The following is a 26,788-nucleotide window of genomic DNA, read 5'->3' as shown; positions in this document are numbered from 1 at the left end:
CAGTTTGAACCAGTTTTGTACATAATTTCATCATAATCTTAAATCAACTAAAATACAGTGTAAAAATAAAACACCTCTGTGGGTTGTTTAGCAAAATTTTCATTTATTCTCAAAACGTTAATATAACTCTTGATTTCGAGGTTAAACAGGAACTTTAGTCCAGTGTTACTCAATTAACATTTCCAAAAATGTTAAATTAACTCTTGAACAGATTAGACTCATATAAAACCTGAGAAAATGTTCAAACTGATTCTGTGATAGTCAATTTTAACACTCCACTTTTTGCTGTGATTTGCACAAATGACATATAAAACCTCTTTAGACATGTTTTGGGAACGTTATAACATGGTAGAAAGTCAATTTTGCATAGTATTTCTTGTTTAAAGGTACACTGTGTAACATTTCTAGTGGAGGTTCGCCTTTTGCTTGTCTCCCACTCCCACATCCCACTCGCAAATCCAAAGAGCAGTGGATGAAAGTCCGAAGCCAGGACTGGTGGAGCTGGATCGTCCAAATCAGAAGGGCGACCCAACGAGCATGAACTGAACGACCTGAATTATTTTTAAGAAGAATAAACGTTTACATGATCGAGGAATAAATTAATTTGGTTTTAAAATCGGATTAAACCAACCACTTACTTCGGAATTACGTTTAATTCCGAATAATCACTCTCATTAGGAATTAAGTGTTTACATGGTCCTTTTAAAGCTGAATTAATTTTTATTCAGAATTAGATTATTTTTATTCGGAATTAAAGCTCTCATATAAACGTGGCAAATACTATATTAAATGCAGACTGATTTACACAAGATTCAAGAATATTTAATTAAAAAATATACATTCACATCTTCTGTTTTCCAAGAATAGCGGCTAAATCTAAGAGCGGTTGTGGCTGACCTCCTCTTATCAGACTGAGTGCAGCATGCGAGTCTCCTCCATTGATTAGACTCTAATTGGCTCTTAATTGTGTAGTGTGGGCGTTAGCGAAGGGCAGGCCATCTCATAACTGATTACCACAACACCATTCACTTTGACAGTACTGAAAAATCCCATCCAACCACCTCACCTCGAACACACCATCAGCCGGAGCGCGTGGAGTGAAGTGCTCTGTAATTAAGGCCTCCTCATTGTACGCAAATAGGACGCTACATAACATCCCAGTTTCGCGTGGCATTTTTCGCTGTGACCTTTAAAAAAATATTAAACGTGTGAATAACAGTTGTAATCTTGTGTTTCCCTAATGGAGCAGTAAAAGCATTGGCATTCAGTGGGTTTGTAAAGTTTTATTTTGTTAAGTTTTATTTCTGTTTTATGTATTTGAATAAAACATGAATTTAGTGTGAAAAAAACAAGACATGTTTCTATGTAACATTTCTGTTTTCTAATGCCCACCTCCCTCTATCTCTACTGAGAGCCAACAAGTAATGAATATTCATTCATCCAAATGTTATTGGAATAGTTTAATAGTTGTTGCAGATTTGGAGTATAATTCATAGCAATAATTTTATAGCAGTTTTCTTACTGTTAGTTTGGTCCAGACAGAACTCTCCAGACTTGAGGTTCTGGGCTGTGGAGCACCTCCTGCTCCTCTTGTATTGCTCCAGTGCCTCAGTGCACCTCATGACCCCAGGAGTGGTTCTGTGAAAGAGTCCTGTTTGCTTCACTTTGTTTCAACAGTTTCCCAACTTCCTTTTATGTGTTAACTAGACCAATTTCAGCATTGAAATTTGCAACCCAAATGAGAGTCTCATGTGAGGCTCATTCTGCTTTCTGACTGAGACTACGTCCATACGACAACACTCCTGGATTTTTTCTTTTACGGGCTGAAAAAAACGATGAAAATGATGTAATACATCTGCCACACCTGTATGTGGCGCTGTTACCATTGATAATAATATTTAATAATGCAGATCCTATCATAGTTTTTTAAACTTTAGGTCATTTAGCCTGTTTAAGATTTATCCCAGAATTAAAGCCATTTTGCAAAAGTTAAACATAAGTTTTCATTTTTTAGCCATAAGATTTGGATGTGAATTATTAGAATAACTTGGTCTCAAAATCCACCAGTTTAATTATTCATGCATAATCTTTGTTATTGATCCATGTGTATTCTGCGGTGCGGTTGTTGGGCGACAGGAGCGGCTCCGTAGGTTGCACCTGTCCAATTTCGGCACCAGTCTTCCGGTCTGCAGAGGCCAGTTCGAGGGCTGCAGCCTTCGCTGCATCGGAGGACCATGCGGATGACGGACTCGTGACATCATCGTTTTCCAAAAGCTGTGGTTTGTTTGTCCACACGACAACACAACGCCGGCGTTCTCAGATTTCTCTACTGTGGAACCCGTTCTCAAAAAACACAATTTTCGCCCACCCAAAACGCCGACTGTGTGGGACCAAAATTAATAAAAATTTCACCGTTTTGACTAAAAAAGGTTGTCGTGTGGACAGGCTCTTAATAACCAAAGCATCAACTTGGCCATCATATCCAGTGTTCTGGAAATCAAGAATAAATCAGCATCACAATTGCTGAGACTACAGGGGCAAATTAGCGTATATGTGTATTGTGCACTGTCCCTGTCTCATTAAATAAATAAAATAAAGTTACAATTGTTATCAGTTAAAGCAATATTTCTTAAATTTTAACATGTCTACATCATATTTGGGAATGTTTAGAAATTTGAAATCTAAATCTGACAATTCTGTTTACTTAATACTTAGCACTTTACCATTAAATACTAGAGATATAACGATATTCAAATCTCACAATACGATATTTTCACGATATGCATCTCACGGTACAATATTTATTGCTACTTACTTCTTTACAAAAAACATTGATACTGTCAATAATGGTGCTGATGTAACATGAAGAATTCAGATTTAAAAGTGTTATTAATGTTAAGTCTCCACTGACAACACCACAGGATCATGGTCGATGTAGTTCCCTCTGGGTTTTTAGCTATTGCTGCACCATAACAAGAAATTTAAGTAAAGAGACTTGTAGTTTGATGTATTGTGACAGTCCATGATATTATTGTGAGACTTTTGACGATATGATATCACAATATGTTGGTTATTGTTACTTTCCTACTAAATATAGTATCCATCAAATACTGGGAGATGATACGTGTTTTTCTAAGTCATTAGAAGTCCTTAGAAAGCAATGAAACAACCCATGTTGAATAAATATTATATGGATATTTTAAGTAACTCTTGAACGTTCCACTCAAAGCAACAACATCTCGAAGCCGACAGCAGGCCTCTTTCCAAAAAAGTTACAGATCTAGTAACAATAGATTTTAGAAAGCTGTAGCAAAAAGTGAAAATTAGGACTGTTACTATGAAAAAATATCATCCCTGCCATAAATAATTCAAAAGAAAACACGGTAGTAGTAATATAGTCCTCAAAATGGCAGATGTAAACAGATACATTAATGTGACAGAAACTAATAAATACAGTGTTGCCTACAAGTTTTTACCTTGTCTAACTTTGTGTTGTTGTATGGCCGTTCTTACCTCTTCTTCCTCTTCGTCCCTGCCCTCTGCTGCCTCCTGCGGCTCCATCCATCTGCCCATAACAAGGCCCGTATTTACCCGCACTGATCCGAACCGCCGGACGCTCAATGTCTGCGTCAGGTCAAGGGAGGCGACCGATTAGCTCCACTTTAACCGCCATTAACAAAGTCTAATGACCGACAGCTCCTGGACCCGCCTCCATCCATCACCGCGTTAACGCCCCGCTCCTCTTCTGTGCGTGTGTGTTCAGGTGTGACCAGTGCCGCCTGTGCTACCACTTCGGCTGTCTGGACCCCCCCCTGAAGAAGTCCCCCAAACAGACGGGCTACGGCTGGATCTGCCAGGAGTGTGATACCTCTTCTTCCAAGGTCAGTGGGGATGTCATCGTATCGCGGATTAGTTTCACGGATATTTTGAAAACAGACATCACAACACGGTAATGTTCGTGACCAAACAACTGTGAAATCTTTAATTCAGTTTCATTCACTTTATGGTGAGACGATAAAAAAAGAGACATACACCAGTCAAAAGTTTGGACACACAATCTTATTCAATTAAATTATTATTATTATTTTTTTACATTTTGTTTACATGCAGAAGACAACAAATATGATGCAAGACATATGGAATTATGGATTTTTGTTTTTATTCAGTGTATTTTATATTCAAATCCTCAGTTATTTAATTTTTTCCTTCATAATTCTTTTCGTACATAATAAATATCTTGCTTCATATATTTGATGTCTCTCAAAAAAGTGGTAAAAATAAACAAAAAAAACACTGAATGAGATGATGTGTCCAAAATGTTTCAGTTTTCCCCCATATTGGTTTTTGATTGTATTTTTTTTTTTTTGCCTTAATATTCATTTATTTGTGTATTTATTTGACTGAGACATTGCACAGACCAGATTAAGCCACACATTTATTTTCATCTGTAGTTTAATATAAACAAAGCAAAATGTAATCATTAAATAATTAAGTAAGCTTCAAAACCTTGTTGGGTACATTTAATTGAAATAACATAATTTTTTCTTCCAAAATAGGCACAATTATAATTTTATTTTAGTTCTTGTGATGTTGTTCTTTTTGTAATTATATTGTGACCTGAACTGACTCTTTATTATTTATTATGTTAGAGACTGGGGCTATACTGTTCTGTCGTTCTACACCAGCCAAATGCTGCTGGATTTTCAGTCTGTCCCATTAGTTTTCTTTTATCTTGTCTTTGTACACGTGCGAAGGTGGACTGTACGGAACCCCATAAGGGACATGGACGAGCAATTAAATTAAGATAAACACAAAAAATCTTTAAATCCCTAAAGGTGAGTGAGAAAGGAGTTATCTCTGACTGGAGACGGGTCACACTGGTTCAGACCCCTCACCACATGGTCTTTGGAGGATATTTGTGAGACTTCCGAGCACTTGGAGTTAATTTACATGCATTTGTCATGAGGACATCTGTGTTGGCCAGTGACCGGGTATTTTAGGTTTAAACCAACTGGATTTCAGCTTTGAAACTGGCAACCCGATCATTCTACTTTCTGATTGGATAATTGATTGTATTGAAATTACCTAGTTTTGCATCTAAAATTGTCACTATTTTGTATTTGTTTAGTTCTTGCGATGTTGTTTTTTGAGTTTTTTTTGTGATTATATTATGACATGAATTGACTTTGTTATGTAAGAAACTGGGCCTATACTATTCATTTATTCTACCCTAGCCAAATGCTGCTAGATTTTCAGTCTGTCCCATTAGTGTACTTTTTTTCTTGCCTTCTCTGTACACGTGTGCAAAGGTGGACTGTACGGAGCCCCATAACGGACAATGAAGAAAAATTAAATAAAGAGAAACGCAAATAATGATTGAGAAAGGAGTTATTTCTGACTAGAGACGGGTCACACCGGTTCAGACTCCTCACCACATGGTCTTTGGAAGATATTTGTGAGACTTCCGAGCACTTGCAGTTAATTTACATGCATTTGTCATGAGGACATCTGTTTTGGCCAGTGACCGGGTATTTCAGGTTTAAACCAACTGGATTTCAGCTTTGAATCTGGCAACTCAGCCTTACGTGAGGCTCATTGTACTTTCTGACTTGATAATTCATTGTATTGAACTTACCTAGTTTAGCCTCTAAAATTGTCACAGTTATGTATTTTTTTTTAGTTCTTCTGATGATTATATTGTGACTTGAATAGACTCTTTGTTATGTAAGAGTCTGGGCCTATACTATTCACTTATTCTACACTAGCCAAATGCTGCTAGATTTTCAGTCTGTCTCTTTAGTTTTCTTTCATCTTCTTTGTACACGTGTGCAAAGGTGGACTGTACGGAACCCCATAAGGGACATGGACGAGCAATTAAATAAAGATAAACACAAAAAAATCTTAAAATCCCTAAAGGTGAGTGAGAAAGGAGTTATCTCTGACTGAAGACGGGTCACACCGGTTCAGACTCCTCACCGCATGGTCTCTGGAGGATACTTGTGAGACTTCCGAGTACTTTTAGCCACTTTTAATAGTCTTAAAGTGCGGTTAATTTACACGCATTTGTCATGAGGACATCTGTGTTGGCCAGTGACCGTCTTTTGCGACAGCTGTACAGAATAGTATGAATCAGAGGATGAGAGTTGAGAGCAGAGCATCCTGGCCCTCTCCCTCCCCCCTCCTCTAAATGACTGTTATCCTCTCTCAGCGGTGACTCCAGCCTGTGGTTAGCTCCTGCTGCTGCATAAACTGGCGCCGCATTTAGCCGGGCTCAGAAAACCTCAGCGAAGGAATCCATCTTTTTACCTTCTCAAATGACTTCATAGAATCGACGCATTTGCTAATGATACTTCTAATTAATTTCTAATGAATATGTTTTGGCTCTCAGTGCGCGTTTGTATTGCATTTATCAGTTCATTGGGTGCGCAGCGGTTCTCCGGCTTCACAGTAAGAAAGTGTTCTGTTTCCTACTGAGGGGCTTTTGGGAGATTGTTTTGTGAGCGGAAATATGTGGAGTTGAAGAAGGACTATTTGCACTAGGGATTAGTGCTTTAGTCGACTGAAGAAAATCTTGGTCGACTAAAGACTCAACTCAACTTTATTTCTAGAGCATTTTATTAAAGGTGGGTCCATGACGTGTTTGTCTCCATGGAAATGTCTTTGCTTTCTTTAGAATGTTAGACGATGGAGATTAAACCATTTATCTCTTGGTAGACAACTATAGGCTACATTACAGGTCAGATCTGTGGAGAGGAAACACCCATAACGAATCATTGCAAGATAGATGTGTTTAATGTCATACCATGAAACATTCCAGGCACAGCAATAACATCTCCATGGAGACAAGCAGATGATGGACCTGATGGACCCTCCACCAGAAAAGTCGCGCAGTGCACCTTTAAAAAAAACACAGTCCACCAAAGTGCCATACACAAATTAGATGGGACACAAAAATAACAGTGACAAATAGTCAACCCTCAGGCTGAATTAAAAGCCAAGGAGAAACTGTGAGTCTTTAGGGGGGATTTAAAAAAAGCTCGATCTCCTCTCTGTTTTCTCCTGGTCTCTGGGACACGGAGAAGAGCCTGATCTGGTGACTTGCACAAGAGGGGTGTGAGGTACGAGCAGGTCTGATAGATACTGAGGGGCCCAAAGCAGATAAAAGAATTTTAAAATCAATGCAAAGATGCACGGGGAGTCAATGAAGATACAGAAGGATGGGGGATATGTGGTCAAATTTACCTGATCCAGTTAAAAGGCAGATTAAAATGTCCTGTCAGTAGATTATAGTCGAGGGGGCTTGGCAGTGGGGTGTGGTTAGGGCAATCAAGGCAGTGCTTTCCATCAGTCTGTCCCAGGGCAGCTGTGGCTACAATCGGAGCTTGCCAAGCACAGGCAGTCTTGTTGGAAAATCTAAACAATTCTGGCACCTAGTGTTCTGTGCGACTACCAATACAGTAGAGTATTTCAGTCAGGAAAGGCCAGACAGTTGAGCGAGATCGAGTAAAGAACATTTTATGGATGTACTTTGAAAGGCGCATAGTAAATGCAACAATTAATAATGCTCTAGGGAAATTTAAAATCAGTAAAAATGTATAGCTATACTTATTTCCAGTGTAGTTTGTAGAAAAAATGGCATTATTAAATTGTTATCGACTAAATATTGATGTCCAGCCCAAATCACTGCACGCTACTGGTGCATGGCAAAAGCTCTCATACAGTAATTACTGCTTATTTCAGTCTGACCAAACCTTTCCTCAAGACTGCACCTGCACAAGTTCTTCAGTTTACTCTTTATTTTCTCCTTTCTTCTAATGCCTAAGACTCCATCAACCCAATAACTGACAAAAAGACTAATTTATACATTTTTCACAATTAATAACACCATAGCTAAACAACAACAAAGTCCTTAATTTTCTTCCTTGACCGTTGTCCAATATGTTTCCTTTCATTTAGAACACAGGGCACTAAGCTGCTGCCCACAGGCACTTGGATGCCCTTTGGAGCTTTCTCATGAGCCCACGGGAGACTAAAAATAGAACTGCTCACCCAAAGCTTTCACCGAGAAGACGAGGCTTTATATTTGATAGCTGGACATGTTGTGAAAAAATCACCACAGAGAAGGCTCCAGCTCCATGTCAAGTACAAGTAGGAAATTTCAGTGTTGTTATTATGAAAAAGTGTCACGATTTAATGATTATTCACGATTATTGACAACACGATGAAACAGCCAACCTTAATTTTCTTTCATTTCAGTTCTCTAACCTGCTACAGTGTATGGCCTGGCTTATGAAATCAAACTTTCTGAAAGATAAAGTAAAGTCTAGCTGATATAAACAGGCAGATAATGAAGCACTTTACATGGATTGCATATTTTTTGTGTACAGATTGGAAAACGTTTTTGAAGGAAGAGGCGTATTGTAGTAAACGTCATTGCACTTTTACTATGTCAAGACTGCAGTCTTTAAAAAAAAAAAAAAACATCAGAGGGAGCACAAAATCTATTTGAGAATTGACCAAAATAGACCAAATTTTGCAAAAAATAAACAAACATGGAGCAGCCTGCAGCGGTTTTTATGTCACATCTGTTGCAAAAGAGTCAAGAAAACAAGGTGGCATCTAGAACGTAAAGCATAAATCAGCCTTAACGCCTTGGTGGAGGTCTGTGTTGCAAGTTGCGTAGTTAAAACAGTTTATATTTATTTATTTATTTATTTTGCACATATAACATAACAAAAAAAAACACTAGATAAAAAGTATATATGTGTGTGTGTGTGTGTGTGTGTGTATAAAATTTCATTTAAACACCATGGATTAAATTAATTTGATTCAAACATGGATTAAAACACAAACATTTCCTCAAACTCTTTTTAAACAACACCTCTGATGTTTCGTCACTAACCAGATGTAAAAACATCTCCAGAATTTAAAGTCTCTGTATCGAAGGCAACACTGAGCTCTTGATGTAACACATCTTAGAACATGAAAATTATTGTTTTGATGAGTTTTGTATTTATGAATCTCTGCATTGATTTTAAAATAAAATGTGAAATGTTTGGGGATCATTGTTGAATTATAAAGAATTTTATACATAAAAATACAAATTTGATAAATATTAATCTCATAAATATTAAGAATGTTAAGTTTGGTGAATAAATTAACAGACGATGTTTGTGGCACAGAATGAGTTGCAATTCTAACAAAATGTTTTTGCACCAATATTTTGTTCAGAGTAGTAGAGAAAGTGCTTGCCCAGACTATATTACAGTATGACAGACAGTGATAAATTAAACGATAGCATAATGTAAGTATACACTTTGAGTCCAGAAATTTACAAACTTTTCTTATAATACCAAGAGTTTTATTAATTTTTCTGGTCACCCAGTTATAAATTACATAGAAGCCTCTTAGTTGTTTTTCCAAGCCCGCTGAAATGTCGATCACCACCCACTCTCCCCCCTGGCACCCACGCCTCTATCTCTCCCCCAGCACCTCTCCTCTCCCACCCACCCGCTCACATCCAGTGGGCACCCTTAGGCCCAGCTCACTCCCCAGAGCTGCGCGACATTTCCTGTTTTTGACGTGACAAATCGGTGCAATGGACTTCAACAGCTCTTCATCGCCACGAGCCTCTTCCGAATCCTTTCACTTATTTTGATTATTATATTCTATATTATATTTCGATTAAATTGATGTGAAACTCCTCCATTGCATACATGTTTGTAGGCTTATAACAAAACTTGAAACTTTCGAGATGTTATTGCTTTGTTTGGAATGTTTCACAGTATGGTATTAAACTTTTATATCTTCATGAAGATGAAAAGTTCACAGTCAGAATGCCTGTTTTTCGAGGTATTTTTGAGTTATAAACCCACCTGTAACTGAATAAATGTAAGGTAGCCCTGTTTAATGTCATAATGTGGAACATTCCAGGCAGAGCAATGACATATCCATAGAAACAAGCAGGTGAAACATCGAAAATGTTACACAGTGCACCTTTAAGCACGATATATTGCTACAGAGATATACTGTGATAAATGATAATATCGAAACTACTTTATGCCACTGATACAATAACAATATAATACAAGATAATCCCAGTAAACCATTTTAAATAGACAGAATCATTAAAAACTTTGAGCTGCAACATGTAAATAACAGAATTAACCAATAATTAGCCATAGGAGTCACTTATTCAACCTTTAAAGGACCTATATTACTGTGGTTTCCTTATCAAAAATATACCAGAATTTTAACACACAAACCCTGTGTATTTAGGCTAAGCTCTTCTCTCAAATGGAAAACACTCTATCTTGTTCCACTGTGTTTTTAAACTCCATCCACCTTCACTAGAATAATTTGGATCATTTCAGCCCTGGAACTGGCAATCTCTCCTGAACAAAAGATAGTAGATTGTTAACTTGAAAACTACCCCTTCATGACATTAGAAAGTGGAACAGACCATGCAGCTTTGGAGATGTAAAGAGACTAACAATAAATTATTATATTTCATTCTAACATGGCTTAAAGCTCACAAGAGTCAATTTTGCGCAATATAAGACCTTTAACAGCTCAAATTTTATCATATTACAACAAAATACTGCAAATCTGTCCACTTTTTACTAAGAAATTGCATACACGATAAATATTGAGGCCCAGAAAATATAATTTGAGCTATCACGTATTAACCAACAAGTCGATATTGTAATTAGGGCTGGGAATCACATGATTTGATACGATACACGATGCACAGCTCTCGATACGGTATTATCCCGATATGGCGATACATGATGTCATAACTGATATATACTGATGTTTTTTTAAGAACCAAATACTTTTTAACAAGATTTCTTTGTGAAACCACTACCTGTGCAAAGTTAATATTAAATATGTCTATTTTTTTCTATTTTAATCATCACAACAGTGAAAATGTCAAGTGTACTGGTGGTTTTCAGCTTCTACAGTGTGATGTCGTACTTACAGATGGAGGCAAGAGCCAGTTTTTCCCTGTTAATCACATTGTACTTTGCCATAAAATATCGTAAAGGTGAATTCCCAAATCTGGAGCATAATCATTTTATATTATTGACTAAACCCAAGACTGTGCAACAAAAATCTGCACTTGGATGATATTAATTTTACAAGCCCCTTTTGTATTAAACAATATTGATCTATAGAACGCGGTGAAGTCATCAGTTGCATAAACAAGTTTTCTTCCACTAAATAAGCAGCAAAATTGTAGCGCTGTTTCCCAAAAAAGAGCTCAAAGATGCCAAAAAATGCTCTTGCCGATATATCGATACAACAGTCCTTGATAACGATACCGTATCACCAAATGTAATCACGATATTTCGATATTTTAGCATAGTAATTACTGGGACACAACTACACATTTACTGAAAAAAATCCCTGCATACAATACTTCCTCTTCTTGCTTCTAATATGTTCCTTTTGAGCTGAAGAAAGTGTATTTTTTTTCTTTTCTTTTCTTTTTTTTTACAAGTGGTGCACGCGGACCTCTTAAGGCGCGGGGTGCTCGGAGTGCGTTGGTAATAGCAAGTGTGGGGAGATAATTGACTCAGCTAAGGGCATCTAAAAAGCACTCCGAGATGAGAGCTGTATTTAAGGCCAGTTTTATTATCTGCTTTTAAATGCCAGCGTTTGGGGCCCGCCGGGGGATGGGCGCAGAGGAGGAGGGGAGGGGGTGTTTGGAAATGCCAGGCTTAAGTGCGGCGTCTCACCTGATATGTGCGGCTGCAGGCGGAGATAGCAGGCGGTCAGCTCCTCTCTCAGCCCCGATGGAGAGGAGCAGGTAAAGGGAGTGATTAGTGAAGGACGCTCCCAGCAGCTCTGCTCTTATCAGACGCAGATGTATGAATCAAGAAGCGCTATCTGGGACTGTGTGAGCGAACGCCAAGTGTCCGCGCACAGGCAGGAGGAACGCAGAAGGCTGGGGGAAGTTCGAAAAGTTAGGACAAAGTGGTGTTTGAAATGTCTGAGGAGAGACAGAAGCAAGTAATCTTTTGTAATGTGTTTACTGACTGTTGTATTTGGTCGTCTTACATTTAAGGTCATAGGTGTCTCAGGTTTTAACACATTATTCACTGAGTCTTTGACAAATGCACTCACATGTGTCATACTCTGGGACTGGCAGGTCAGTTGTTGGAGCACTTGCCCACCAAAGGTTACATTTTTCTCTCCCAGCTCTGGTTTCACTTGTATGAATGTGTCCATGGAGACCGATTGGCAGCCACTACTGAGTGTGCAGTCATCAAGTGGCTTTTAAAGCTTGAAGAGTGTAATAGAAGTATAAGGCATATACTTTTACTAAAATGATGCCTTAGACTTGTAATGTGCTTTACAGTCTTGTAAAGAACCTCTCAAAGCTACTTTATTCATTCCCTCCACACCTGGAGGTGGTACAGTTGTACATATTGTAGCCACAGCTGCCCTGGGGCAGACTCATAGATGTGAGGCTGCTGAAAATAACACCAAAGAGCCTAGTCTGAGCAGGAATTAAACCTGTAACCTTGGTGGACAAGTCATTTTCGCCCCACTTTTGTTGATCTATAAAAGTGTTTAAGAAAGATGAAGTACAGAGGCTGTATCTGTGATAACACCAACTGTGAGAAGAAACTGGGCAATGGCACTTGTAGCTATGTCTGTAAAACTTGTGCTTTGAATGAAACACCACATAGTTAAAGACGAAGACCAGCTTCTCAAACATTGTGCTGTGGTGAAAGTATTCAAAAACATTACATAGAGAAGTTTGATCAAAACATCTGAACCAAACTCTATATGCCTCACAGTCTGATTATGGAGTTTAGTCTGAGGGTGTAGTTACACTGTGTGACCAACAAAAGGCCTATCTCAAAGGAGCCAACTGCTGTTGGGGCTGCTGGCTCCGGATGTGAGGTCAGAACAGAGGGTTTGTGGGCGTGGGCCTGGAGCGGAGCAGGAAGTGGAGAGAATCGCCCTTATATGGTCGCTCCTGTGAACAGCTGCAGTCCTTTTGATGGAAACGTGGCTAAGTGCAGTTTAAAGTGTAACATCCCACACGAGTTCACAGATGAGCACTTTAAACACCACTGGAGCAACTTTAAGAGCTTTTGGCATTTCCAAGTGTTTATGCTAATGTGGCGTTGTGATGGAGCGTGGAATGCCAAGGCTCAGCAAACAACTGGCCCTTGGCATCTCTGCCCCCGTGTGAGCCCCCAGGTGGGCAGCCAGCACTTTGATTTACTTGAACTCTACTTGTAAGAGTAGTTTTATCCGGCCGTACATTTAACACATATACTCTGTACTGAAGTTATTGTTGAGGATAAGACTAAAAGTGCACTATGTAACTTTTCTGGTCCGTCACCTGCTTGTTTCCATGGCAATGTTATTGACTTGCTTGGAATGTTTTACCATTTAACATTAAACTTGTCTATGTCCAACAAGATACATACGTGATGCCACCATGCCAAGTTACTAGTCAGATCTGTGAAGAGGTCACCTAACTAACAAACCTGTTTTTAAAGGTATTTTGTAGCGATAAAAAACACCTTGCATAATAAATGCAAGACACACAAGGTTTAATGTTTTATTGTTGAACATTCTCGGCAAAGTAATAATCTGTCCTTGGAGATGACTTGTGGAGGACCTCCCACAGGAAAACTTCCAAAGTGTACCTTAAAAATATACTTTATTGTGGAAAACTTGAACAATTCAATTCCAGCTGGGTTGTCTGTCAGGAGAAGTGCAGTTTTCAAGCACCAATCTTCAGACCTTGAACCAGGTTTAGTCAGGACTATGTCTGTTAAGTTCATTGGGGATTTTTTAATATAGATCAGTCTTGTCCCCACGCATCTCAGTCTCTCTCAGATTTATTTGTTTTCAGTGACTCATCTGAAGTGAAGGAGCTCATTTTACATTTTAAATCAATTTGATCTCACCTCAAATTGACACAGTTTAGTCACTCATTGATTCTGCAGAAATCTGTGATGTTTTTCTGTGCCCTGTGATATTTTTTTTATGATACGACAGCCCATTCGTGTCCCTGACTGGCACTTGTCAGTCACACCTCTCTGAAAACAGAGATTTACCAGCTACTAGACTTACATATTTGTAAAATATTAGAGAAGTGTGTATTCTTGATCCAAGACAAGGACTATCCAACACTCACTTGAGTAATATATTCTGATGTTATAGTACTCTCTGACATAAACTTCCTCTCTGTTCAGGTAAACTGTACCTTTAAAATATACTTAATTGTGGAAAATATGGAAATTTGTCCTCTGCATTTAGACTCAGACAAACTTTATTGATCCACAAGGGAAGTTAGCTCAAGTAAGTAGCAAAAATAACAAGAGACTGGTGTCAAATAAGCCATAATTATATAAATGTATAATTAAAATTTGAGGTTTAACAATATCCAAGTCTCACGATACGATATCGTCACGGTATGAACCTCATGGTACGATATTTATTGCGATATCGTGGGAAAGCTCACGTTATGGTGGGGAGGCTCACGATTGTTACATCCAAATCTCTTGGTACTATATTTTCACGATATATTCATCTCACAATACGATATTTATTGCGATATTTTGTGGAGGCTGTGAAAAAAACTGTTAATATGCTACATTTTCCTCTTAAAATGCCTTGAAAAGTGCTTAGAATTGTTATTTCTTCTTGTAGTCTACATTGAAATGGAGCAAAGGATCATGGTTTATGTAGTTCCCTCTGTGTTTTTTTTTTTTTTTTTAGCTGTTGTTGCACCATAACTCTTAATTTAAGAAAGAGACTTGTAATTCTATATATTGTGATGGTCCACGATATTATTGTGAGAACTTTGACGATACGATATCACAATATTTCGGTTATTGTTACATCCCTAGTAAAAGTAAAATACAATAGAAATAAGTAATATGAGTTGTAGGTATCTTCTGGTGTTGTAGTCCTCTTGACGTAAACTTCCACTCCTCCCTCCTCAGTGCAGGACCGCGCTCTCTCCAGCCCGCACACACTTTATTAGAGAAACGATTGGGTTTGGACTGCGCTTTATCAGCTGCCTCCAGAACGGACCTCCCTTCCACCACAGCGTGTCTAATAAAGAACTCACAACGGCAAACCACCAGCGAACCACCGGGCCCTTTGTAATCTGCACTGTCCTACAAATACGACCACAATACGAGCAGAGCGCACGGGTGTATCATCGCGCGTTCACTGGGACCTGCGCGGGGGGGCTCCGAGGAGAGGCCTATTCCGTCTGACCTTTAGTGCAGACAGTACACAGCAGAGCCACACAAAAACAACACCACTGCTCATTTGCACAGGCTTTGTTACACGCAAACAAATGATGGAAGTGACGTCGTGGAATTAAAAGGGAATTTGTACAAGCTGTGAGTTATTACAATGGGTAGAATCAGAATGTATGAGAAAAAAAATGAAGAAATGGCTTGGATATAAGTGTTGGCAGCGTAGTTGGTAAATATTGTGATGTACAGTTTGCCTCTGATGGTTTGAAGGTCATTTTCAGTCGAAGCGGATCTTTCCTACAGTCACATTCTCGTACTTTTACAGTAGATGCTGTAAACTAATTAGTCTTAAAAGAATTGTACACTTTACATCAGTGTTGTAGTACTCAAGTCCGGTCTTGAAACTGGCATCAAGACCATTTTTTTTGCGGTCTTGGTCTCGTCTCAGACTTGATCGCATTTGGACTCGGTCTTGTCTCAGTCTTGAAGGTGCTTGTACTCAGTCTTGTCTCGATCTTGAAGGCGCTTGGACTCGGTCTTGTCTCGATGATGAAGGCACTTGTACTCAGTCTTGTCTTGGTCTTGAAGGTGCTTGGACACAGTCTTGTCTCAGTCCCAAGGTCTGACCCTCGGCGAGTGATAAACTGGAGATAGATTTATAAAAACATTGATATACATGTGCCAAAATAACAAAATACAAATAAATGTCGAAAGTTATAAAGATGGTCTCGATTTGGTCTAGATGGGCTGTGGTCTCGGTCGGAAAATCCTCTGTACAACCTTTAAACAGATTTTGTGTCTGTCTTCCTTTTTTTTTATTTTATTAAATTACAAAATCAAAACTATATGATTATATGACCACTGGAAAATTGCTCTTACGCCCTCCACCTCCTCTCATCAAAAAAAGGAAGTTCATCATACTTGGAGCAATAGAATAATGAAACTGTCAAGTTATGAAAAAATAGAGATCTGTACAAGAATCTAAAGTATAATCAGTACCTAATGAACCTAATCGGGTTGCATTTTTAAGTGCCGGTTTCATGGTGGCAGAGTGGCTTTTACATGTTTCTCCCAGTGGCCAGGTGGGTTTCCGCTGAACAGCTGCTTTCTCTTATCTCTTTCAGAGTAAAATAGTCTTGACCAAACCTAGCTCAAGATCTGGAGATGGGCCACAAACTTGTACAATGTAATTTCAAACAAACACTGCAAACCTTTTAATAAATACATGGGTGAGTGGTCGCTTGATTTTGATGTAAAGCACTTTGAGAGCCTTGAAGGTAGGAAAAAGGGCTTTATAAAAATGTGACCATTTACATCTGATTCTGAGTTGGCAGTAGAGAAAATTAACTGTTAGCATTTTAGAGTACAATTTGGAGGGTCCACATTTGCTTGTCTTGTCCGAGTGATGCCTCAAAAATCCTTGAAAAACATGCATTACTGTGAGCATTAGACTTAAACTTTGACTTAGACAAAGGTTATTGATCCACAAGGGAAATTATTTGGGCACAGACACTCACAAATCACAATATAATATAATAACAAAGAAAAAATATATAAATGGTAATAATAAATTCTAAATAAATACAAGAAACTGGTGTCAAAAAAGACATAATTACAGAAATGTAAAGTCAAAAGTAATAAAATATAAATTCACAGCTTCATACAAGTGGTCATAGAAAGACAGATCTGACCTGTAACTTAACCTAGCAGACCCCTCCCCCCCTCCATCTATACATCCATCCATTTTCTTGCACTTTATCCGGAGCTGGGTCACTCCCCCAGAAAAGTTACACGGTGCAGCTTTAGCACACAGCAGCTCATGTGTGTTCTGGTCTCATAAGTTACTGCCTCTTTCTTGTAGCTTAATTAATGATTTAGAACTTAAATGCTTAAAGTTAATAGCATCACGGGGATAAGCGCTTGTATGTAACGTGGCTCTTACATACAGTGGTTTTGTATTAGCCTGGCCCTCTCCCTCTCTCTTCCTCTCTCTTTCTCTCTCTCCTCTTCTTCTCAGCTTTGCCGCTCATGTACCCTGTATGTTTTGCATGTCACTTTTACTCCGAGGAGCGATTACCTCACCGAGCGTCGCCATCAATCAGGATCCTCCCGTCCTGACCTATGAGAAACTGTAATTAAGTTAGCCTAATTAAGTTAATGAAGCGCCACACTCGAATGCCTTTACTATATGCAGCAAATTGGAAGAAAAATAGGCCCCATTACTCATCAGATGCCGCAGTGTCTTCTGGAGAGCGTCTGAGCTGCGAACTATCACCTTTAGCCTGTTTAATTCTCTCAATGAACGGCTTTTTCCTTAGAACTCTGGTGGTTTAATCAGTAATAGTGGAGCATGTTTGGAATTGTGATAAATACATAAATACAGGTTAAGGATCGCTCTTGAAACGCGGCGGTTATCTGTCGGAACGGTGAGTGTGGGTCAATAGACACGTCAAGAATCTCGGACGTCCGGTCATTGCACAGTGCATACTCGGAAGGATTTTCCGAAAATGTGAGCATCAAGGAAACCTTTGACTGCCTAAATCATCCCAAGTTTGTAGCGAACATTTTGTATGTGGAGCGCCATCAAAGCAAAACCCCGATCCCTCACTCAGCCTTGGTTACGAATTTAAAAAGTCAACGCAAAAGGCACCAACTGTTCACCAAGAAACACCTTCAACTGCAAAGAGACCAAGACGTGATGTTGCTGTAAAACCACAAGAACAAGAAAGTGCGAGCTCAGTCTGTTTGTTTTCTGTACCTCTCGCTCAACAAACGGGATCCCGCTTTGATGGCGCTCCACATACAAAATGTTCACTGCAAACTTTCGGCAGTCAAAGATTTCCTTTTTCGTCCTTCCTGTGGATCAATCCTGCCCATCGCCTTCACCTTTCACTATTTTTCAATTGCGTTGGGAAGGGAAACAGTTTGAACGGAGGTTTGCAGTCACACACATCTGATTCCCTTTTGCATTTATGGAGTTCGCAAACAAATTTCTCGAACCGTTTTCCGCTGTTAGGACATCCAACAACCACACAATTATGATGTCTGAATCCCAAAACTAAAATATGACAATATCAGAACCAGAAACAAAAGAGATATGGTTCAAAAGACTTGAAAAGATCAGCTTTGACAATAGACACATCCCACTGGGAAAACAAACATGGCGGTTTGATGCTCGCTTTTTCGGAAAATCCTTCCCAGTATGCATTGCGCAATGACCGGAAGTCCGAGATTCTTGATGCGTCTGTAGGCTTCCACGTACTTAAAGTGTTATTTTCTAATTTATGTTATAATGTTTCCTCATCAAAAACAGACCTGGAGTTGTGTTTTTTTTTTTGTTTCGTTCACACATGTTTAACACACAAATCCTGCATGTTTAGGCTGAGTTCTTCTCTCATAGCACATAACACTTGTATAGCGCTTTTCAAGATGCTCAGAGACGCTTTACATGAAGAGAAAAAGGTAAGACAAGGTGGTTTTAAAGAGTTGGGTTGTCAGGGCTTTTTTGAACATGTGGATGAGTCTCTGATGTGTTTGGGCAGGGAGTTCCAGAGAGTGAGGGCAGCGGCGGCGCTCTTGTGTTTAGTCCTAGTTGGGGGGGACCGGACGTTGGAGTCACCTGATCGGAGGCATGGGTGGTGGTGCGGTGGTGTAGAAGCTCAAAGAGGTAAGTGGGAGCCAGGTTATGGAGGGACTTGTACACAGTGAGAAGAGGAAAGGTGAGGAGTTTGAATCGGATGCGCTAGAGGATGGAGAGCCAGTGGAGATCTTTGAGGACCGGGGTGATGTTTCCGCAGGAGGAGGTGCGGGTGAGGAGTTTGGAACGCTATTGCTCTACGTATATGTTTTTAAACTCAATACACCTTCATTGGAATCAGACATGTCAAACTCGTAGCCAGGCTGGTGCCACCTAGTGCCTCCGCTCAGTTTCATTTCTCTCCAGCGACTATGACAGGAATGAAAATACAATAGACAGTTCACAAAAACTCTGGAAGTGCGAGTTCGGGCACCAGTGAATCAGCAAAGAGTCATATATTCAGTGTTATCAACGATTCCCGAGATCGAGGACTTAAAGCCGGAATAAAGAGAATGTCTGGTGAATTTCATCAAGAGGAAAGACGTTGTTGTCCTTCTTCTTACGATATGTGAGAAAAGCTTAATAAACCAGTTAACCCCGTTAGTGGCACATTACATACGTCACAACCAAATAGCAGCGATTGGTTAAATGATAAAAAGTACCCGCCTAACATCGAGTGAATTAACACTAAGGCTGTGCAAGGTCTGACAGTTTGTATGAAGTGAAACGAAGTAAAACCGGCTGATGAATCAGGCTATCAAACTCAGGCCCAGGAGCCAAATTTGGTCCGTGATATAATTATATTTGGCCTGCGAGATCATATCAGATGTGAATTAGAGCTGGCCCACTGGCTATAGAGACATTATTTATTTAAAACTGTATTATTATTTTATATTATGATTATCAGACATTTATTTTAATAAGAAAAGGTTTAACATTACATATCTCGAAAGAAGAGAAAACAAGCAGGTGTTGTTGAAATTTTTCAATAAATATTAAAGTTGGCCCATGACTTAGTCCCAATTTTTTTATTTTGGAAGTGAATTTGAGTTTTACAGCCCTGATTTAGATGGTTATTTTCAGCCCTGGAATTGCCAATCTCTACTAAATAAAAGGTAAAAGGAGCTGTTATCTCCAAAACTACCACTTCATGGCATTATAAAGTGGAAAAGAGCATTTTGAGCTTTGGAGATGTGGACAGACTCATAATAAAGAGTTACTCAAACATGTGTGAATGAAACAAAACATAACTCCAGGTCTGTTTTTCAGGAGGTAACAACATTCTAACATGTCTTAAAGCTCACAAGAGTCAGTTTTGTGCAATATAGGAGCTTTAAAGGAGAAGTCTGCATTTCAAACCACGTGATATTCAGGACAGTTTTTCATTAATACAGGCTTAAATTGTTTTTTATTTGGTGTCATGATAACAAAAACTTTCCACTTCCAAGCAACGTTATAACATGGTATAAAAACAAAACAAAAAAAGAAAGAGAGATAAACACCTAAACTCTGACCTCAACCAAATTCCTGTGTGATATCACCTAGTACTTGAATTTGTGAAGGCCCCTGGAGGCAGCACACTGAATACAAAGCTCCAAAATTACCTAGATTGAAATAAAATTGCCCAAAAAAGACTAGGGACCTTAGAGAGTACTATTAAACACCTTAAAACATAAACAGCAGCAAAAACAAGGTAATTACTGTTTAGATCCACTCTAAGTTATAAAAACTGACATACCAATGAGACCTTTTAAATGTTTGCAGTAGTTTCTAAGAGTTATCAGAGTTCTAGCTTTTAAACTTTGCTTTGATTGCCAAATACCAGTTTTTCATGCAAGACTCTGAGTCGCACATTTAGTCTTATGGGGCTTCACAAAATCTCCCTTTTGAAATTCTGTAATTGGACAAAGCTTCAGACATGAAATAACTTTTTATAATTAAACCAGATTACATCTTAATAAGTGTTTTCACAGTCCACAGCTCCTCTAACTATTCCAAAATGCATGACTAAACAGTAGTTCTCAAACGCTAAAAAGTGCAGACTGTCTCTTTAAGTGCGCGATCAATAGTCTGAGAGGTGCTTAATCGGCGCTAACACCTCCACTGATGCCTGTATTTGGCGCGCGCTGGACTTTAAGCACAGTTTAATGTGATTTAGAGGTGGCGGGGGCTGCCTGCAGGGAGCCCACACATGGTCAAGGGTGTCCAGGCGGGACTCCAAAGACAGAGGGGAAATCAATGAGCGCCAGTCACCTCCATCACTTTTAACTAGGCACCGCAGACACCCCCGTCCTCTCAGGGGCCAATTTGAGCCGTAAACAGGCGCGTGTGTGATTGCGGCGGGGGTCCCCGGCGAGCCCCCCCCGGTCCATTCCTCTGGACCTGGGTGGCTGTAATGGCCCTCTTAGCTCAGGGTCACGTACGCAGCAGCAGACAGGGGGCGATTAGGCAGGTTCGTTAGCGGGACAGTCCCAGAGCTGCGTGCTGCGTCTGCACATGTGATATTGTAATGGGCTCGTATATACAGACAAATGGAGGCTTCAGAGAGGACAGGCTGACTCGAGTTTAACACGCTCCTCCGGGACTGCAGCTGGGGCCGGTGTCTATGTAGATTCTAATTTATAACAACACGGGCCGAGACTAAATAACTTAAGAGCAATGTACAGTGTAGCAGATGCTGTAATTGGCCCAGCAGATCCACAAACGATTACTTTGTTGACAAAATAAAACATTCATTTAAGTTGAACGTTGGGCGTAATCTACACTAATTTAAAATAATGTTTTAAGAAATGGTAACACGCTTTTAATAGTCTTAATAAAACATGAACAAAGACTGAATTAATAATGACCTAATGGTTTATTAAGAAGGATTCAGGTTGGTAAATTAGGGTATTAATAAAGTAGTGACTGTTTATTAAGTATAGGACTGGGTTATAGAGAAAAAGTTAAATTTTTTATTGCACACACTGAACATTTCCAATTTTATTTATTTGTTTATTTATTATTTGTTATTTATTTATTATTTATTTATTTATATTTATATATATATATATATATATATAATTATATATTTATATATATTTATTTATTTTTATTTTGGGCAAGTTTGAAATGTACATTCTTTTACAATGGAACATATAACATTAGTGAAATCATAGCAGAAATAAGAAAAAAAAAATTTGCCCATAAAGGAATAGGAAGAAGAAAAAAACTTAAATTTTAATCCAAATCAGAGCAGGGACTTCGCAAAACCTCTTTACGTTTTCATTGTTATCATATATTATAATTTAAGTAATTGTAAACTGCCTTCAGTAGATATTTAATTGTAATTGTACAATAACCCTAGCCTGATTCATCAGCTGGTTTCACTTCGTGGAAACCATCTGACCTCGCAGTGTTAGGATTCGTTCACTCAACAGTCGGGTACTTTTTATCATTTAACCAATCGCTGCTATTTGGTCGTGACGTATGTAATGCAGCGCTAACTGGTTCCTCTTTAATTAAATTGAAAGTCTTTTGACTCACATGATATAATCTTAACCTGTCTGAACTTGGCGTTTTTGAATGAATTGTAGTCGCTGGAGTGGAGGCAGTAGTGAGCCAACCTGGAATAAGCAAGTCATGAGTAAACTTGTTTCATAATAATCCTCAATTTCATGTTGTTGCAATTTTTCTAAATCTCAAATCAAGTCAAATTTATTTGTATAGCACATTTAAAACATCCAATGCTTACCAAAGTGAGAAGTGAAATAAAGTGAAATAAAACATACAATAGGCAAATCAACCAGAATAATAATAATAAAAATAAAAATAATAACAGCAAGGTGCCACGGTGTCTCTTCCTAACTCTGCATCTACATTTCTTTATTAAAAACCCAAATTAGTAGTTACCAAGCTTGAATATTCTTGATAAACTCTTTATTCTGAATTGCTTTTTTTTTTTTTTTCATTCTTTATTAAGACTATTTAAGGTGTAGTTATAGTCGTACAAAGTGGTGCTATGGAAACTCTATCCATTACCCCTGCCCCCTGCCGATTTCTTTTTCACGTTCAAGCTGTTTCTAATGGCAAAGATATTAATAAATCAGAAGTTGCTATAGCTCCTAATACATTTATAAGAAAACTATTTCCCAGAATTGGCCCAAAACGTTTTTTTCTGAGCACTACACCCACTGCTTTATGAAGAACCAAACGAGTATCTGAAGCGGTTTGAGCAGAGCCTTTGTGTTGTGAGTGCGTTGGACTCCGGAGCTCAGGGACTCGGCCGTGCGGTGGTAAGTCGTGTTAAATGTGATCCTGTGCTCTGATGTCATAAATCACAGTAATGGAGCAGCTGCAGGCGCCTGAACCTGTGTTCTATTGTTACCGCTGTGTGTCCTGACCGGCCTCACTGCTGCAGACACAATACAAGCGCCTATGGGCTGGTACCTTTTCATTTTGTGTTTTTATTTTGTTTTCTGGTACTGCTCTGGTTAAAGGTGCACTGTGTAACTTTCTGCTCTGCCTGGAATGTTCTACAGTGTGACTTTAAACACCTTTACCTTACATTTATTCAGTTACAGGTGGATTTATAGCTCAGAAATACCTAGAAAAACAGGCATTCTGACTGTGAGAAGGGTCACCTCTCCACAGATCTGACCTGTAACTTGGTCTAGTTTGGTCTCCATGAAGATGGAAAGGTTTAATACCAAACTGTGAAATATTCCAGACCAAGCAATAACATCTCCATTGTGAAAAGAGTTTAAGCGATTCTTGGTTTTGGATGCTGGTATTTCAACTTGTTTTCAGTACTTGTCATTACACTACCATTACTAAAACTTGTTTTTGTTTTTTTTTCTTATTTTTGGTTTTATTTTGAAAAACAAATGAACGAATGCTAGACAGGTTTTTGAGAAGCAGATGACTGATAACCATAAAGGCCCGTTCAGACCAGAGCGTCACGGCGTCCAGTTTATATGCGCGTCTAGGGCGTCCTGTGTTTTTGCGGCGCGCCTTCGGGCGTCAGCGCTTCGCGAATCTGCCATCAGCACGGCTCGAATCTCCCGTCAACGCGGCGTGTCTTGAGCGTTCTGGTGTTGACACTCTGGATGTGCATTCAAAGCGTCAGAAGGTGAAAATGCTGAACTTTTCGCGTCAGATGCATCTCGTCAACCAATCAGGGATGAGTATCCAGTGACGTAGAGACGTTATTATCAGGAAGAAAGACCCGAGAAATGGAGCGAGCGCCACAAACATTAGTAGAGAATAAATATATACTCCACAATCACAGAGCGGATCACGAGGACTAGACCGGGACTAGACCAGGACTAGACAAGGACTGGACTAGGACTAAACCCGGACCAGGACTGGACCAGTGTCATTAGCGGAGTATACATATATACGCCGCAGTCGTCGAGCCAATCTCCTCCGCTGATGTTTTTTTTGTAATAAAAACACTAAAGTCTCTCTCAGTCTGGTCTGCCGTCGTTTCCAGAAAAGACCGGGACTGGACATTTGTTTCCAGGGCAACGGACGCGCGTCAAGTGTTTTTCTCCCGTTCGTCCACAGCGTCCAAGACTCACATCTGGGGCGTCTAAACTCAAATGCAAAGGCGTCCAAATAGAGGCGTCTGCTGCTGTCTGAGCGGACCATAAGGAAGTTTGACAGTGCACCTTTAAACACATCTATCGTCATGGAAACAAGCGGTATCAAGCAATCAGATGAAACCTTTTATTTTCACCAGGCTCAAATCCTGTATTTATGTGCGTAGGAAATCAAACCTTTGTGCCCGTTCTGGTGGCTCTGATTAAATTAGTCCTGGGCTGGTCTGCTCACGGCCGTATCAGTCACGCCTCACTAAAACCACCGTGCGTTTCTGCATTTCAAAAAGCCAGGAGACGATCCGGGCTGCCCCTGCGTAATAAACCCAACGGGGGATAAAGATGTGCAGCGTCATGAGATTTAGCAGGACAGAGGTGGCTAAATGTAGCGCGTAACATGCAGCTAGCAGGCTAATGAAGTATGCCCTGCTCACTCGGGGTTTGTTAGACTCTAATGCAATTTAATCAGATCAAGTGTTTATGATTCTGATTATAACTATTGCAAAGCTAATGACTTGTTTTTGTGTTGTGAATTTACTCTTGATAATACAGTACCAGTCAAAAGTTTGGATTCACTCTCTCATTTAATAAAAAAAAAAATAATATATATCTTTATTTATAGAGCACTTTTAAAAATAACATTTACAAAGAACTGTACAAGCAGCAAAGAACAATACAAAAAGAATAAACATAGCATACAGAAGGCAAACAAAAACAGACAATTATGCAAACAATCCAATAAAAAAAAACATTAATAAAATAAAATAAATAAATACATAATAATAATAATAATAATAATAACAGCAACAATAATAATTAATAATACTACTACTACTACTACTACTACTACTAATAATATAATAATAATAATAATAATAATAATAATTAATAATTAATAAGAAATAAAATCAAGCTAAAACCAGTTAAAGAAAAAACAACTGATAAAAATTAGTCTTAAGTAGTGATTTAAAAGATGAAACTGATCATGTTTTGTTTCTTTTTTCTTACCACTTTCTACATTTTAGACATAGTTATAAATATAAAATATATGAAGCAAGATAAGATGGAATTATTTAGTAAAGAAAAAGATAAATATGAAAAGGGTTATAATTTTTCTTTGGTTTTGGTTGTAAAATAAAAAAAAATGTTATTTGTCTTTTTTTTCTTCTTTGCTACATATCTTAATTCATATATTAGATGTCTTCTGTGTGTATATAAAATGTCCTAAGTTAGAAAATATATATTAAAAAAAAAAAAAAAAAACATTGAATAAGAGGGTGAGTCCAAACTTTTGACTATTGTAGGCTTGGTTTGGTCCAGTTATAGTCCTGGTTTAGTTCTGGTCTATTTTAGATTAAATCCTGGGTTTAGTCAAAGCGTCGTCACAATTTCATTTTGGTGTTATTAGTTGTTAATTGCCCTGGTTAGAGAGTGACTCAGTGGTCAGAAGGGGCCGATGGCACAGACTGGCAGCCACTTCTCAACCAGTCTGCCCCAAGACAGCTGTGTCAGAAAGACTTTTTATACCTTATCTTAACCCCGCCGAGTGTGGAGTGAATGAATAATGCTGTGCGAAGAGCTTAAAGAGACTTAAATACCTGCTGTGTCTCAGTTTCAGAGAACACCTGGATTATGTGTCTCAGTTTCTCCTGGTAACAAAGAAAAGTGAAGCGTTTGAAATGAAGAAATCCCAGTTAGAAACATTATGGAGGCAAAAGTTGAAGTTGAAGTTAAAAATGCACTGTGAAATTTTTTTCTGCTGGAGGGTCCACTATATCTGCTTTTCTCCATGGAGATGTTATTGCTTTGAATGTTTCACAGTCTGGCATTAAACCTTTCTATCTTCATGGAGACCAAACCAGACCAACTTACAGGTCAGATCTGTGGAGAGGCGACCCCGGTCACAGTCAGAGGTATTTTTGCTCTTTAAACCCTCCTGTAATGGAATAAATGTAACGTAAAGCTGTTTAATGTCATACTGTGGAACATTTCAGGCAGCGCAATGACATCTCCATAGAAACAAGCAGGTGACATATATATAGTGATATATTATTACCAGACGTGGGACCAAGTCGTTGTTTTGCAAGTCTCAAGTAAGTCTGAACTCTCTGAGCTCAAGTCCGAAGTCAGATAGAGGCAAGTCCAAGTCGAGTCTCGAGTCACTGGCCCCTAAGTCCAAGTCAAGTCCAAGTCAAGTCCAAGTCGTCTGCTTTGAGCTTCAATCATTTCAAGACTTTAAACCAAAGAAGTACCAAATATAGCTTAGATTTTTACAATTTCTATGAATTTTTAACTAAATTGTACTTTAAAAAAATCATGATATATTTATATAAAAGTTATAGAAATGCTATTTTTTTTTTTTCTTTTTAAATGTTTTGACAAAATCTTAG

The 26,788-nt window shown here is 38.7% G+C and overlaps 1 protein-coding gene across 3 annotated transcripts in view; it reads left to right on the top strand.

Annotated features, from left to right (window-relative positions):
- phf14 (PHD finger protein 14) overlaps window positions 1-26,788 on the top strand; it is a 163,073-nt gene that overhangs the window by 115,681 nt on the left and 20,604 nt on the right. For 2 of the 3 annotated variants that reach the window (XM_055157288.1, XM_055157287.1), the window contains exon 18: window positions 3,764-3,881. In XM_055157288.1, the coding sequence (XP_055013263.1) occupies window positions 3,764-3,881 (118 nt within the window). Of the gene's footprint in view, window positions 1-3,763; window positions 3,882-26,788 lie in introns of those variants that run through there. The other variant, XR_008632718.1, reaches the window with a different exon arrangement.

This window comes from Boleophthalmus pectinirostris, unplaced genomic scaffold (genome assembly GCF_026225935.1).
Source record: "Boleophthalmus pectinirostris isolate CB_2022bp ecotype Guang Dong unplaced genomic scaffold, ASM2622593v1 HiC_scaffold_21, whole genome shotgun sequence".
NCBI classification, from domain to species: Eukaryota; Metazoa; Chordata; class Actinopteri; order Gobiiformes; family Gobiidae; genus Boleophthalmus; species Boleophthalmus pectinirostris.
The sequence above is the reverse complement of the archived record's forward strand: the minus strand, read 5'-3'. Positions and strand labels throughout refer to the sequence as shown.